Below are 15499 nucleotides of genomic sequence, written 5' to 3'. Positions count from 1 at the left end.
AAAAAGACAAAATGCGCCCGGGTAGGTATTCAGTGAAATTTAGTGAAAAAATTTCTATTCCAAAAATGGGAGAATCGAGAATTTTTTGAAAAAAAAAAAATAATTATATACAAGCGATAAACATTATAATGATTTTTGAAAATTAAAAGTATATTTAAATTTTAAAATATGTGCTATTTTTTTTTTTTTTATTTGAAAATCGAAAAATATTCATTGACGAAATAATAGAGGTGAAAATTATTATTGTTAATAGAGTAAAAAAATCAAAATTTCGAAAAAAGAACAGTTTTAATAAATAAATAAAAAAAAAAATTTAATAAAAAATGAAAAAGTTCCAAAATATTTATTAAAAATAGTAAAAAAAAAAAAAAAAAGTAGAAATCGTGTTAAAAGAAAGAAATTTTTGAAAAAATTTATAATAATTATTGAAGAAATGAAAAAATAATTTTGCAGGAATTATTGAGATAACTGAGCAAGCTTATGCACGTCGTCATGGAATTGAAGATGATCAAGTGACATGTTGGCGACCAAGAACAAAAACAATAGTTATGACATTAGTAGGAATAATTATTTGCTCCTTTATTATTTATTGGTTTGTGAGTTCAATTATTCACAGTTATAAAGAAAATTCCAAAGGAACTCGATCAAGAATTTCCCGATCGATTATCACAGGTAATTATAATATATTTATTTTGAGAATAATAATTAATTATCAATTAATAATAATTACCTTATTATTAATTTAAACGAATTATTTTGAAATTATTCACCGTAATTGTTTGAAAGATATAATTTACTATAATTATATCTTTGATGAATATATTATAATAATTAATTTTAATAAAAATTATTTTTTATATATTTTGTTAATTATTAAAAGATTATTTTAAAAATTTTAGGAATGAATTTATAATAAATGCGTTAAAAAAGGAAGTGCATCAGTGATTAATTAAAAAAAAAAAAGAAAGAAAATGAAAATCCAAACAAATTACGTCAACGTCAATATTTCGTCAATTGTGGTTTGTTCAAATAATTAACTCAATTATAAATATTATAAAACATTTATTAATCAATTTATATTTTTGTAATATCAACTTTTTTATTTATTATTATTATATTTGTATAATTTCTTCAAAAGATTTATTATTATAAACATTCTTTTCAGATGGTGCGTCTTAAATGGTTTATTATGCTTGAAGTTTAGTGCTTCAAGTTCCTGTAAGTTCAGCTTCCTTTAGATTTTAAATGCATATAAACATGCAGTTTTTTTTTAAATATATATAAACTCTAATTTAATTATTGTTAAAAAAATGATTTTTAATATTTACTTATTATTTTCTTCTTTATTTTTATTAATGTTTGAAATGCAGTATTAAAAGTTAACAAATTCGTTTTTGTCTATGCTTCATATTTTATACGTGACATATTATAATATTTATATTTTCATTAACACTGTACTTGTTTAAAAATTATTTTTCGACATTAAAATTTTTTTTTATTGTAAATTATTAAAGAATAAAAAACAAAAAAAAATATACACATATTTATGTAGAATTTAATTTATTTTAAAAAATACAAAACGAATGGAATATTTTTAAAACAAAAAAATTTATTAAAAAATTTTTAAAAATTGTTATACATATTACCATGTCTGGTTGCCTACAACTAGGGGGGAAGAAAAAGTACATTTTTATGTTTAAATAATCCTGGAATGTATGCAATGAAATAATTATAAATAATATTTTTATATTAATTAGTTTTAGAAAATTAATTTAATTAGCAAAAAAAAAAAAAAAAAAAAAAATTAATGGACCATATGAAGAGAAGAAAATAACTACAATGGAAAGCAAATATATACCTAAGTACTCTTGGAGTCTTCTAATTCATAAATCACCTTTTGTAAACTTCAAACAAGAGTATAGAGTCGCGTGGTGTTTTAGTGCTTGATAAATGTAAGCAACATGTGTTTCAACTTGCAAGAATCACGTTTCATGACAAATCCTTTCTCTCTTTGTGAGCAATAAACTCGAAATATCCAAACCGCGTTAAATGACGAATAGTGAGTACTATCCAATAATATGAAATTTTATGTTTTTTCGTAAATATACAATCTTACCCGAATAATATATATATATATATATATTAATGTAATAATGAGTCCATTTCTGATAGTAAAATTAAAATTAAAATTAGTAAAACTTATTTTAAAAATCGAATTTTTAACATTAATTAAAGTTATAATATCATTTGTAATTAATATAAGTATATAGTACGTTTTGTAGTATAGAATTGTTTACGATTACGATTAGGAATTAATTTTCAGTAGGAATAAACAAGCTGAATACGACTGCTTTAATATCTAGGAAAAAAAAATTATTAATAAATAGATTTTTTCTTACTTTTAAATTAAAAAATTATTTTTAAAGATTTGTAAATTATAGCCAAAAAAAAATATTTTCTATTTTTTTATAGAACAAAACTTTTTTGCTTACCGTTGTAAAGGTATTAATACTCATATCTATTGTTCCAAAAGCTGACAATCTACATTCGAGATTATTTGAAATCATCATATTAGAATAAATTTTTCGAGAATTTAAATCACATTTGTGCCATTCCTTATAAAATGCATTTTTCGTGATACTTGTGCTCTATAAAAAAAAATCAAAATATCAAGAAAAATTATTTTGTTTTAGTGTCTTACTTGAATTTAAAATTTTTTTAATTTTTCTTACCGCTTCCAATAATTCTTGAGCGCATAAACATAACATGAAAACTTGAATCATTGAACCGGAGGTGTACATTACAATTAGGCATTTATCAAAAATTGATATTGGCAACTTTAAAAACATATTTCTTTAATTAATAAAAAAAAATTACAATTTAAAAATATATAATAAAATTAATACTAACGATTAAATAAAATAAAATGCAAATTATTTAGAAAAATAAAAATAAAATGTTTTTTTAAGAAATAAAAAAATAAACTTACCGTTATTATCATGAATGACAAAAAACAAAATCGAAATATGCAATTACCGTATGTTAATGCAACATTTAATGATAAAAGATTTTTCAACAATTTACCGATTCTGAAATTGATAATTTTTCTTTAAACTTGGATAAATAAATAATATTTAAGGAAATTAAACATTTTTGGTTGTCCAAATAAATTTTTTTTTTGGAATTCTTACTTTGTCACAGAACTATGATGTTCAATAAGTTGTTTCAATTTCTTCAGTCTCAACTTATCATCAATTATTTTTTCATCATAAACGTATTTTTTGTCATTAATTTTCAAATTGACTGTAATTTCTAAATTATTCTTCTCTTCAAATAGATTTTCTAATTCGTCGCTAATATAATGATATTCAGATGTAACCAATGTAATCATGTGAATTACATAAAAGTCAATACACGATTTTTTAGCTATTACATTGGGTGCACATATCACTTGAAATAAAATAGCGTAAACAAAAAAATTTCTTGTAAATGGTTCTTTAATGAAATACATTGGCACACGAAAATCGAGAATATAAAATTTATCCTGTTCAATTATTTTAATAATTGGCAAACCAGTCCAAAATAATACTGTTAATACAACAGCCATTATATAAATTCTTAGAGGTTTATTTATAGGATTTGTTGTCCGATGAATGCAATTTAAAATCTGAAAAAGTTTAATTAATCTTTTTGTCAATTAAAAAATTCTTTTGATATATAAAATTTGATTATTGTACCTTATATTCATCTGAATTGTCCAAAATATCATTTATCATTTTAATCAATTTTTTAAAATCATTTCTTCTTAAATTCACATAAATTGAAAGCACTAAAACTTCAATTAACACAACTATATTGACAGTTCCATATTGTATTGCTTGTACTTTTGGTACTAAAAATAATCCAATGAAACTTAATAAAAAATAGATAATTTGCAATATCCATGAAATTATCGCATATATTTTCCATCCCCATGAGAATTCTGAATTTTTATTGCTCAATGGAAGAAGATTTCCCGATAGAAGATTAATTAGAACTGTAAATTTATTAACACTCTTGAAATTCATTATTTTTATATACAAATATTATATTTTCAGTTGGAATTGAAATAATTTTTTAATGTTTGTAACCATAACAAACTTAAGTTTCCGTTGTTAAGGTGAATATTAATTATTCAATAAATAATTAATTCGAAGAGATAAATTGTGCGCGGATATATATATATACAATATATATATAAAGTATATGTAAAATTCAAAGAGAATATTTTCACAAACAATTGTCGTCCATAAATAGTTTCTATATAATGCATCCGTATGGAGAACTTCCGCGAAATTAAATTATTAAATGAAGAGAAATGCACAACTGTCGCTATTGAAATCAAACAATATTTGATCCTTCGTTCAGACGGATATTAATTATTAATTTGTGTACTTTCAGTTAAAATTGACCTTTCTCTTTAGAGACTAATAATTATAATCATTTTATCGTATATTTTATTAATGAACTTGTAAAATGACGAATCTACTTAATATACATTATTTATTAGTCTCTATCTTGAATATTGAAATATATTATTTGCTATTTTTCAAGTTTCAATATACTTTTTGTTAAAGAAAATTTTATGTAGTTTGAAATTTTTCTTTATTAGTAATTACTATTCACTTTTTTTTATAAAAAATTCAAAATTATTAAACAATTATATTAATACAATATCTAATTTTGAAAAGTAAATTATGAAATTTATTTAATTAAATTTTTTTTTATAATAAAACATTTATTAAATTAATGTTATAGAAAAAATATTCTTTACTCCCAAGAAATGTTTCTCGACATTTTCACTTATGTTAAGTCTAAATTGTACATTTTTTTAATTCGTTATCTATGTTCTAAATCTCATTAAGAACTATTTAACTATATAACGATTAAATTAAAAAATATATTTAATAATGAAAATGGCAACTTGAAAAAAAAAAAAAATAGAAATATATTACAACAGTAATGGCACATTGTGGAATTGATTTATATCACGAGAACTTAAATAAATTCCTATAAATAATATATTTAAATAGCTATTAATGTAACGATAAAAAAGCTCAGGACTTTGACCAGTAAACTGGATGCAGTTGAACTTGAAGACGAATATCCTTCAATGTGATGATAAACATCTCGCGAGCCAATTTCTTGAATTGGTCTATAGTTGAATTTTATATTTCCATCACTTGACTTGACATTTTTCAAAATATTTATCTATTAACATACAAAAATCAATTATTTTTAATTTTTGTTTTTAAAGTTTTAAAAAATTATTTTTCTCAATTTTTGAACAAAAAATTAAGAAAAATTATTTTTTAATTAAAAAAAATAAAATATTACCTGTGATTCTGAAACTGTCAATTTCTCAGCGAGTACAGTCCAAATAACAGATTGTTGACAACCTGGAGTTGTCAATGAACCCTCGTATCGATAAAAATTTGAACGATCTTTCGGTAAAAGAAATGATGGTATCACTTTTGAATCAATTTGAGCCATACTTGGTCCTACCCAATCTGACACCAAATTTGCAGCCTTCATGATATGATGTAAATCTTCATTGTCCTTATCACTCAACTAAAAAATTTGAAACAATATACATTAAAATTTGTTTATTTTATCATGTGTTTTCAATTAATTAAATTTCTTAATTATTTAATTAATTAATTTTCCAAAAAATGAAAAAAAAAACAATTTTTTTCAACTTACCTCGAAAAGAACAGCTAAAACGGCAATACCTTTTGGATATTTGCTGGCGGATGTGACATTATCAAAATTTTTATCATAGTGAACAAAATGAAATTCCATTGGATCACGAACACCATCAATTGTATGCTCCGCCGACCAATGAATATGAATTTGATCCAAAATATATGTGGTTGGTAAACCTCCTCCCATTAAATTAATTGGAACACCATCCAAAGTGATTTGCACTGTAACGTCATTGAACAGTCCTTTTAGGTTGCAACAAATCTGTAAGGCCAAATACCCAATAATGGCAGAAAAGCGATATTTTTATAAAAGTTTACACTATGTATAATTATCTCATTTAAATACTTGTGACATTTAAGTTTTAACTTTTATAATAATTTTCATTGAAGCGAAATAAAAAAAAAAAAAAAAAAAAATAATATTTTTTCTAGATGCTTAATTGAAAATGAAAAATTAAATATACAGATGTGAAAGATTAACAAAATATTTTATAGTTTCAGCTAAAAGCGTATCTCCCTTTTTTTTGAATAATTTTTCGATTTTTACCTGTGTGTCCTGTGTTTTTAATTATACTGGAAAAAGCGAAATCGTAGCGAATAAATTTTAATGCTCCCAAATCAGTATTTATTGCAGCATCCGGTATTATGTTAATTGGAGATTGTTTTTTTCCATATCTACATATTCCAGGCCAATTTTGTGGACCTAAAATTAAATTCGAACTATATATATATAAAATTTCAATTGAAAAATATATAGAAATATTTTTTTAATTCATGTCAGCTTAAAGTATTAATTCAATTAATTAAAAAAAAAATTGTAACAATGGTATAGGTATACATTCTAATGAAATGTAATGAACTACATATTTAATCACTGCTTGTCTTGGTTGGAGAATCGCATGTTACAAATTGCGAAAAGTAATTAACTTGAAGGTTTTTCTAATTTGATTTGGAGGTCCCAGATAATAGATCTCGTGACAGGATGAATTTTTTTTGTCTTTGAATTGAAAATTACACGATAGATATATATAAAAAAAATTTTTTTTTTTGTAAAAATTTTGATTTTTTAAAGTTTAATGTTAAAATAGGTGCACTTCATATATGTATGTAAGTGAATCCATTATTCAATTTACACCAGGGCTCATCATTTCCTCAATCAACACATAGGTGCATCAACTTAACCAGATCTGTTTGAAGTACTTGATAATTTTTTTCATTTTGTTTCTTTAATTTAATAATTCTTGATCAATATCATATTTTTATTAATTATTGTTATAATAATTATTTTTTATTGTCTTATTTCCTTGATTCTTGATCAATTATTATTGATTATCTTTATTGTTAATCAATAATTTATTTTTCGTCTTCTTTATTCTTGATTAATGATTTCTTATATACCAATTTTCTTTCATTCCTGCGATCAATATATATGATTCTTGACTTTCTTTATTTTGCATATTAATGACTGTTGTATTTCTCTATTTTTGATCAATGTTTATATTGATTTTCTCATTTCTTGATCAGTAAAATGAAATTATAATGAACTTGCAATGACTCTTGATGATAGGGGCCCGTTAATTATTATAATTTTTTTTTTTGTCAAATGTTGACTCTATTTTATCATTCGAAGAAACATTACTTTTTATCATATATAGAAACGATAATAAATAATTAACCATTCCGTATAAAATCAAGTGTAAAAAAAATTATTCTTTTTTATAAAACATATGATTAATTAATAATTTAATTATTTTACGCGAAGTTTTGAATTATTGTTTAAATAATTTAATAATCAAATAAAGTTTTAATGTTATTACCGTGATTACCCTCATAGGACCAATCAGCAGCCTCCGTCCAACATAGACCTGAAATATTAATAAATTTATTAAATTGATAAAAATTAATATTCTTTCTTTAACTAATTAATTTATTTTAAAAAATTAAATTATTAATTAAAAAATTCATACACCTAGATTTTTTGATATGAAAGTGGTTTTTTTCGTGAGTTAATTTTTTTTTTTTTTTTTTTTTTATTTAAAAAGAAAAAAGGAAATTTAAACTTCTTTGAAAACTACTATATATAATGGTGGATTGGCAAATTGGGCGCCAGCTAAATTGAACTTGTGAATGACTTGGATGAACTATATATCACGCCAAGGATGCGAAGAAAGTAGGGTAATAGTACAAGGGAAGATCGAATCATCCCGCCAGATATATATATTTTCATGAAAAATAAGATATTTTACAATCTTCTTCTTCTTCTCCTTTTCCTTCTTTTTATTTTTATTCAAAAATAATACTTAAATTATTAAAAATTATTATTTTTTAAAAATAAAAGTTCTTATTCTCATTTGAAATAAATATCTAATTGCATATGTAATTTGGTTAATAAATAATTAATTTAAAAAATGAAATCAAAATTTTTAAGCCTTTTTACATTGTTAAATAAATAAATTAATTGTGATTTTTAAAGAAATAAATAAAAATATATCATTTGGAAAAAGAAGAAGAAAAAATGAGAAATAAAAAACAAAAATAAAATAATATAACGTTTCGTTAAAAAACATTTCATGAAATTAACGAATTTAATTAATTAATTAAGGATTAAAATTTAAGTAAAATCGATAATTATTATTGTAAATGGTATACGGATGCAATGTTGATTCATTACAAATGTAATCCGATGCATTGAATTGCCTTGCCTACATCGACCCAACCTAGACATTAATGGTACTTTCAAGGTACAAGTGCAAAATACGGATTTTTGTTTCTAGAAATAAATCCTTAATTTCCATAATAAAATTAGTTTAAATTATATACTTCCATTTAAACATGTGTATGTGAAATTAATTTTTGGAATTTGTCGACTCACTGATTTCAATCAGTGCGATTTCTTTGAAATTAATCGATTTTAATTAATTAATACATAAATTAGTTAATTTTTAGTCAATCAAATTTTATATTTTGTTCAAAAAATCGACTACTTGACTTTAATCAAAAAAATATTTATTAAATTAATTAAAATTTTTATTTTTTTTTTAAAATTTTAAAACAGCCCCAAATGATTATAAATTTTGTATTATTGATTTACATTATACTTTATACAGGAGTATAAACATTTAGCCAATTATTACTTCCATGAATATGCAGAGAAAATTTAATTTGAACGAATTGACTCTTTGATCAAAGATTTATGATCTATTTGACTCGAATGTGTATTATAATATGATGAAAACACCATACAAAAATGTTTCGAATGAAATTAATAAAAAAAATTTTATTTTGTTAAATTAATTAATTAAAAAAAAAATTGGAAAATTTATAAAAAAAATAATTCGCAATATGAAAAATGACTTAAAATTTTCTAAAAATTTTCAATTATAAGATATTTTATGATAATTAATTTAACAAAAAATGAAATATATATATATATATTTTTTTTTTTTGAAAAAGACATATTTTTTTTAATGAAGGATTAGACTTGTGATTATTATGTAGATGATCTAATGAGTCTCAATTTGACTTTCCGCTTTTCAAGGGTCATATACAGAATTGCGAGTATATAAAACAAAAGAAAACACATTATTAATTGCAAATGAGCTCATTTGCAACTTACAATGTTTCTCATTTATTAAGATTAATTTACCCAGCTATAAAACTTTCTTTGTAAAAATGAAAAAAAAAAAAAAATTTATTCTGATAAAAAAAAGATATAAATCTAGAAATTTACAAAAATAGTTAAAAATTATTTATTTAAATATGAAGAATATTTATCAGTCATCAGTAATTGACTTTTTTAAATTATTTATTTGTATAATAATCTTAATTTATAGCCTTATTAAAAATTCGATATGAAATAAAAATGAAATAAAATGAAATAAAAATATGTGAAAAATAAGTTAAAATTAGTTAATAAACAAAGAAATAAAATAATATTTTTTTTTAATTTCTAACTAGTACATAATTGAAACTGATTATGTGTTTTTCATCTTATAGTATTATATTCTCTTCTTCGACTTTATCTGACATTTAAAATAACATTCTCTGTAAAAGATGAATCGAAATGTAATTTATCAGTCACGGGATTAAATTTCGCGATAATTTCAATGTATAGTTCAGTAAATAATAATAATTTATCGCACTCAAAAAAACTTAAATTATATTTTATAACAGAAAAATATTATGTTGTAAATTATTATTGTTATCAATTTATCAATCACGAAATATCAGTTTCATTAAAATTTGGTCCAAACGCGAACTTAAAATGTATACATATATATAAGTATAATATTATTGCAATAACACCTCTCAGTAAATATAAGATAAATTTTTTTAAATTTTCTGGATATAACACAATAAAAATTTATTTTTTTATATATATTTAAAAAATTTGCCTCTTATTAAATTATTTAATATGGAAAAATGATAAAAATATATTTTAAAAAAAGAAAATTTTTAATCATTATTGTGAAAATTTAATTTAGAAAATTAGATAAAAAAATTACGTTAAACAGCAAAAATTCTTCATAATTTTTATTTGAAATTCAAATTAGTTTAAATAAATTACTAAAGTCTTATAAGAAAAATAAATTTTATTCTTTTAAGCAATTTATAAATTCACATTTGAAAATATGAAAAAACTAAAGATTTTTATATCTTATTTCTTCGTTGCCTCTATTTCTCATAAAATTTCAATTTTTTCCTCATATAATTAATTATTTATTTTAGTGAGAAAAAAATAATTAATTTGTTAAATTTTCAATTTTTCTTTCTCATAATAAATTGATTGAACTCTTGAAATTTGAATTAGTTTATTAATTTCAAATTTTGTTCGAGTAAATAAATATTTATTTGATATTAGTCAAGTAACCGATTATATTTGAAGCAAATTTTTTTTTTTTTTTTTTTTTGATTTAGTAATTTAAAAAAAAACAAAAAATATTTTTTTTTTATTATTTTAAAAAGAATGGGAAAAAATATTTCAAAAATAGTAAGGAATAGAATAAGAATTACCTGTTAAAATAAAAAAGATGATTGATCTCATGTTATTTGAGAGAGTCAATAAAAGGGTTATAATATTTTAACCGATTAAGTTCGAGATGTTAGCGAAACAGCGACAAGTGTTGAACTGATCACAAATTCACTAGTAAAACGGTTGAAGCCAACCCCCGAGATTAGCCAAGATATCATTATATATATGAACTGAATTTAACTTGTATATCATCCTAATTCATTCGTAGCTGCACGACACGTTAGTTATATAGGTGCATTATAATGTATACATATGTGCATTGAAGTCTCAAATGATAAAAAGCTTGACACCTGCTTGTACCATATGCAAAATTTGCAATATCTGCATGTTATTCTTGATCTATTTTTTTCTTTTATTAATTTCCATTCCCACAAAATAAATAATCTATGATCACTAATCATAGATTAAATATCTAAAATTTAATTAAACAATAAAATTTATTAATCAACAATTTGATATATTGAGATAAATAATTCTTTTTGTGGAATGTTTAAAACAAAAATGTTAAAAAAAAAATTTGATTTATATTTGTTAAAAAAATTTTCAATTAGAATTTTATTATTTAAATTATTTAACTATAATTATTCTGTTTCAATAATTTTTTTTATTACATAAATTATCTGATACATTTTATTTTTCGAAAATTTCACCCCCTAAAGTATCACAGACTTTGTGAATGAATCCTTGAATTGTTTTTTTAATTTATTTTCAAAAATTAAAATTTTTTTTAAATAAAATTTTAATTTTACATATAATTTTTTAATTTTTTCTTCTAATTAATTAATTTTTTTAGAGACGATTTTTTAATTATTATATATAGCATTTAAATTGAAAACATTTTTTTTGGTTAAAATTGAAAATAAAATAAAATGTAACTATTTTCGCGCGTTACTCTCGTTATTATTATTATTATTATTTTTTTTGTCACGAATGTGCAAAAAAATATATATAGGTAACTAACCAGATCGACGATGAGAGCTGAACTGATGATCTCCTCGGGCTTGTTACGTGCTCTAGTGTCCAACACCCCCCCAAACGTTTCACAATGAATCCAAAGTGCCATTGTCCCAATTTTCAACAAAAACTAATTATCACCAAACAAAGCTTGCAGCTTGATCCCTTTTATATATATATATATATATATATATAGGTTGTTATATAAATCACAAATTAATTCCTTTGACATGGAAACCGGAATTCCGACATAAATTGATCATCTTCAGAGCTACGATAATTTTCACAATAGACTTCGATTCCTTAAAAAGTTGATCTAGAAAAAAAAAATATTATAATGTAATATTAATTTTATTATTATATTATATTCAATCAAAATTTAATTTGGATCGAAATTTTGCAAAATTTTGTCAAACACTTTTATGTATATCATAAAATAGGAGTAACAAACTTCATTGAGAATTTCATAATGAGATTTAAGTAATTATACGGGTTTATTTTTAAAATAAATTGTATTCTTTTCATGTCATTATTATAGTCGATTCTTGTATTATAAATTAATAAAATAAATTATATGTAGACAGGAAGTTGCATATGGAAGTCTTCAGTAATGCGAACTTGTTTGATTTTTTATGCTCAAGTGGATCTTCAATCGAATCACTCTTTTTAAAGCCCCTTTAGAAATATATTACAGTTGAATTTCAAGATATAATTTAATTAGAATTAATCAGTTCTTTATGCAGTTCTTCGAATTAATTTCTTTATATTCATTTTTTTCCCTCAAGGTTAGCATTATTGTAATTAAATGAAAATTTTTTTTTTTTGAAAATTTATTCCACTAACATTTCTTTCATCTTACTCATTTAATTAAAAAAAAATTATAATTATTAATTTATTAATAATATTAATAAATTAATTTTAAATAATTTCAATTTAATAAAGATTTATATCTTAATATTTTCTGTAAAAAAAAACGAATATAATAAATAACTACAATACATAATAAAAAATAGAAATAATTGTAATGATATATTTTTTTTAAAATTGTTCTGAGTGAGATTAGAAGGCATATTTATGACTGTATCTATAACAGCGATTAAAGTTAAATAATATTGAACTAAGCAAATTATATCCCATCTCAGTGATCCCCCTTGATTTTTATATTATTATAATTAATTATTAATAGCGTGACCCTCCTGGGGTTCAGAATATTTCCGTACAATTTATAGTTACACCTCATTTTTATTGCACGTTTAATTTCAAACATTTTATTTTCTTAATTTTTTTCCCTCATCAGAGATATAGAAAATTTTTTATTGATATTTAAAAATATAATAGTTATCATTTTTTCATAAACCATTTTTTAAATTTATATACCGATAAAAAAAATAATTCGTTAAATTTTACTGTTATTGTAATGTAAATTTGAAGTGACAAAGAATTCTGTGTAAATTGTGCAAAAGTTGACGTGAATAGAAGAAAATCAAAAAAAAACGATTGAATGAAAATTTTTGACAAGGTATGTTTATGGCCAATAATTTAAGTTTGTTCTCCAATAGAAAAATCCATAAAAGAAGAAAAAAAAAAAGAAGATACAACAAAAAAATGAATAAAATTATTCCAATTATGAAAAATCAATTTAATTTTGAAGCTCATATAATATATGCAACAATATAAACATATGAAAAAGAGGTCGCATGCTTTTGGCACACATCCACCTTATCCACATTGACTCTGTTTTCTCTAGAGAAAAGCGACATCATTGCCTCTCTCTGCCATGATGGTGGTAAGCTGACCGAAATAGAAAACGAATTTTATGATTAAATTTGAAGCCGGCAGTGAGCTCCACGTGTTTTTTCAAACTAGTATTCAATCTCCCCTTGAACTAGAGAGAGAGAGAGAGAGAGAGAAACAAAGGAGATTTAAAAAATTTGTCCCCTCAATTAATTTTTCATTTACTATAAAATTTTTTTAGCAAAAGTTATTGCTAATAAAAAAATTTTGTGTATTTAGAAAGTAAAAAAAAAAAAAAAAATCACAAAATATGGCACGAGTTCCAATGAGATCGTCGTTAAGAAGTCGAGATTCATCGAGTACATCAACTGGTGTTGACCCTCGTGAAAAGATAAGAAATTATTGTCGGAAATTAATTGCATTTATGTTCACTCAGGTGGGTGTAGGTGGTCTTATTGTTTGTTATGCATTGTTAGGTGCAATGGGCTTTCAAATGATTGAGACCCAAGAAGAATATCCACACATTATTATTGTCGACAATCTACGAAATACGTGTGCCACAGATCTTTGGGAGGTGGCCAAAAAATTTAATGTTTTTAATGAGAGCGCCTACGTTCAGGGTACTGATAAAATTTTACAAAATTTCCAAAATAATCTCACTCATTTTATTAAAGAAGGATATAGTGGACGATCCGTGCACGAGGTTTGTATATTATCAAAAAACTGCAAGGCTGAAAAAATAATGTTTTTTATTCTATTATTATTAATTTTTTTTTCTTAATTAATTAAATGTTCGATAATTGAAAATTTCTTTAAATAAAAATATAGAAATGAATAATTTTGTTAAATGAAAATACTTTGTTTTTTTTAGGTCTGGACCTATCCGGCGGCCCTGATGTTTTCCCTCTCGATAATGACGATGATCGGCTATGGAAATATGGTCCCAAAAACTCCTTGGGGTAAAGGAACAACAGTGATGTATGCAGTCGTTGGAATTCCTCTTTATATTTTGTATTTTTTGAATATGGGAAAAGTCCTTGCCGAAAGTTTCAAGTGGCTCTACAGGAGAATTCATCAATGCAGTGGTCATCGAAAATCTGGTGGTGCACGAATAATTGTACCATCGACAGCATGTCTTTGGGTGATATTTGGCTATATTCTCATTGGTACGGTGATGTTTGCTGAATGGGAACAATGGGATTATTTGGATAGTGCATATTTTTGTGTGACATCACTTTCAAAAATTGGAATCGGTGATTTTGTGCCAGGTGCAAATTTAATAGAATCGAGCAGTGAGAAACCAACAAAATTAGTTATCAATTTTGTTTATTTACTATTAGGTATGGGATTAATTGCAATGTGTTATAATTTAATGAAAGAAGACGTTAAAGTTAAAGCACATGAGCTTAAGGAAGATTTAACTCAAGGTTTAGATGATTTTCGACGACGATTACTTACATGTTGCCGAGAAAATCCTGATGGTTTTGAATAAGAATTTTTTTTTTTTCAAAGTTCATTAAATTTTTGATAATTACATACATTCCTTGTGTTTGTTGTTGTTGTTGTTGTTGTTAATTTTCAAAATTTTGGTATCGAAATGATTTTCCATATTGAATTTCTTTTGCAATTTATAAAATTGATTTCTACAAAAAAAAAAAACTGTTTAGTTTCAATAAGAGCAAAAAATGATAAATTTAAAATGATTTTTAAATAATTTTTGCAAATATGTATAAAATAATTATATTTAAGTTATGAAGTAATTATTATTAATTTCATAGAATATTAAGTAACTTATTTTAATGCATTTAAATATTATATTATATGATTGTTTATAACATTTTAATTCGTTTGCTGTTTGAATTTTTATGTTTAATAAATGTTGTAAATAGTATCTGATTTTATTTATATAATTAATTATTTATATAATAAAATAAGTAAATAAATAAAAAAAAATTTCAAATCTATTTGAAAATAAATGAAAATTTAAATTTAGTTATTTTTATTATATATTTGTTTCTCCATAGGGACATTTTGA

The 15499-nt window shown here is 22.7% G+C and overlaps 3 protein-coding genes across 3 annotated transcripts; 1 reads left to right on the top strand and 2 right to left on the bottom strand.

Moving 5' to 3' along the window:
* Positions 1-2269: 2269 nt before the first annotated feature.
* LOC127289966 (odorant receptor 67c-like) lies at positions 2270-4788 on the bottom strand. Its single transcript, XM_051318299.1, has 6 exons — positions 3738-4788; positions 3192-3667; positions 2990-3089; positions 2733-2837; positions 2493-2648; positions 2270-2359 (listed from the first exon to the last, which is right to left on the bottom strand). The coding sequence occupies exons 1-6, from the start codon at positions 4065-4067 to the stop codon at positions 2306-2308; spliced, it is 1221 nt and encodes a 406-aa protein (XP_051174256.1). The 5' UTR covers positions 4068-4788; the 3' UTR covers positions 2270-2305.
* A 137-nt stretch (positions 4789-4925) lies between these two features.
* LOC127289969 (putative carbonic anhydrase 3) lies at positions 4926-14410 on the bottom strand. The gene is made up of 8 exons (XM_051318302.1): positions 14322-14410; positions 11738-12046; positions 10758-11188; positions 7562-7609; positions 6292-6447; positions 5743-5966; positions 5377-5610; positions 4926-5250 (listed from the first exon to the last, which is right to left on the bottom strand). The coding sequence occupies exons 3-8, from the start codon at positions 10786-10788 to the stop codon at positions 5065-5067; spliced, it is 879 nt and encodes a 292-aa protein (XP_051174259.1). The 5' UTR covers positions 10789-11188; positions 11738-12046; positions 14322-14410; the 3' UTR covers positions 4926-5064.
* On the top strand, positions 12702-15105 carry LOC127289968 (two pore potassium channel protein sup-9). The gene is made up of 2 exons (XM_051318301.1): positions 12702-14167; positions 14336-15105. Exons 1-2 carry the CDS (start codon positions 13775-13777, stop codon positions 14954-14956), a joined length of 1014 nt encoding a protein of 337 aa, XP_051174258.1. The 5' UTR covers positions 12702-13774; the 3' UTR covers positions 14957-15105.
* The last annotated feature ends 394 nt before the right edge of the window (positions 15106-15499 follow it).

This window comes from Leptopilina boulardi, unplaced genomic scaffold (genome assembly GCF_019393585.1).
Source record: "Leptopilina boulardi isolate dan_hultmark-lab unplaced genomic scaffold, ZJU_Lbou_2.1 LbouV2_51, whole genome shotgun sequence".
Classification (NCBI taxonomy): Eukaryota; Metazoa; Arthropoda; class Insecta; order Hymenoptera; family Figitidae; genus Leptopilina; species Leptopilina boulardi.
This window is presented reverse-complemented; position numbering and strand designations above follow the sequence as displayed.

What these genes read in the sequence shown, in the direction of transcription:
- LOC127289969 (XM_051318302.1), bottom strand. Translation starts at nt 10,788, where the DNA reads ATGAGATCAATCATCTTTTTTATTTTAACAG. An exon ending in CATCTTTTTTATTTTAACAG is followed by an intron (nt 7,610 to 10,757) that starts GTAATTCTTATT and finishes TTAATATTTCAG; the next exon opens with GTCTATGTTGGACGGAGGCT. An exon ending in GTCCTATGAGGGTAATCACG is followed by an intron (nt 6,448 to 7,561) that starts GTAATAACATTA and finishes ATTTAATTTTAG; the next exon opens with GTCCACAAAATTGGCCTGGA.
- LOC127289966 (XM_051318299.1), bottom strand. Translation starts at nt 4,067, where the DNA reads ATGAATTTCAAGAGTGTTAATAAATTTACAGTTCTAATTAATCTTCTA. An exon ending in ACAATTCAGATGAATATAAG is followed by an intron (nt 3,668 to 3,737) that starts GTACAATAATCA and finishes AAACTTTTTCAG; the next exon opens with ATTTTAAATTGCATTCATCG. An exon ending in CTCAAGAATTATTGGAAGCG is followed by an intron (nt 2,649 to 2,732) that starts GTAAGAAAAATT and finishes TTTTTTTTATAG; the next exon opens with AGCACAAGTATCACGAAAAA.
- LOC127289968 (XM_051318301.1), top strand. Translation starts at nt 13,775, where the DNA reads ATGGCACGAGTTCCAATGAGATCGTCGTTAAGAAGTCGAGATTCATCG. An exon ending in GTGGACGATCCGTGCACGAG is followed by an intron (nt 14,168 to 14,335) that starts GTTTGTATATTA and finishes TGTTTTTTTTAG; the next exon opens with GTCTGGACCTATCCGGCGGC.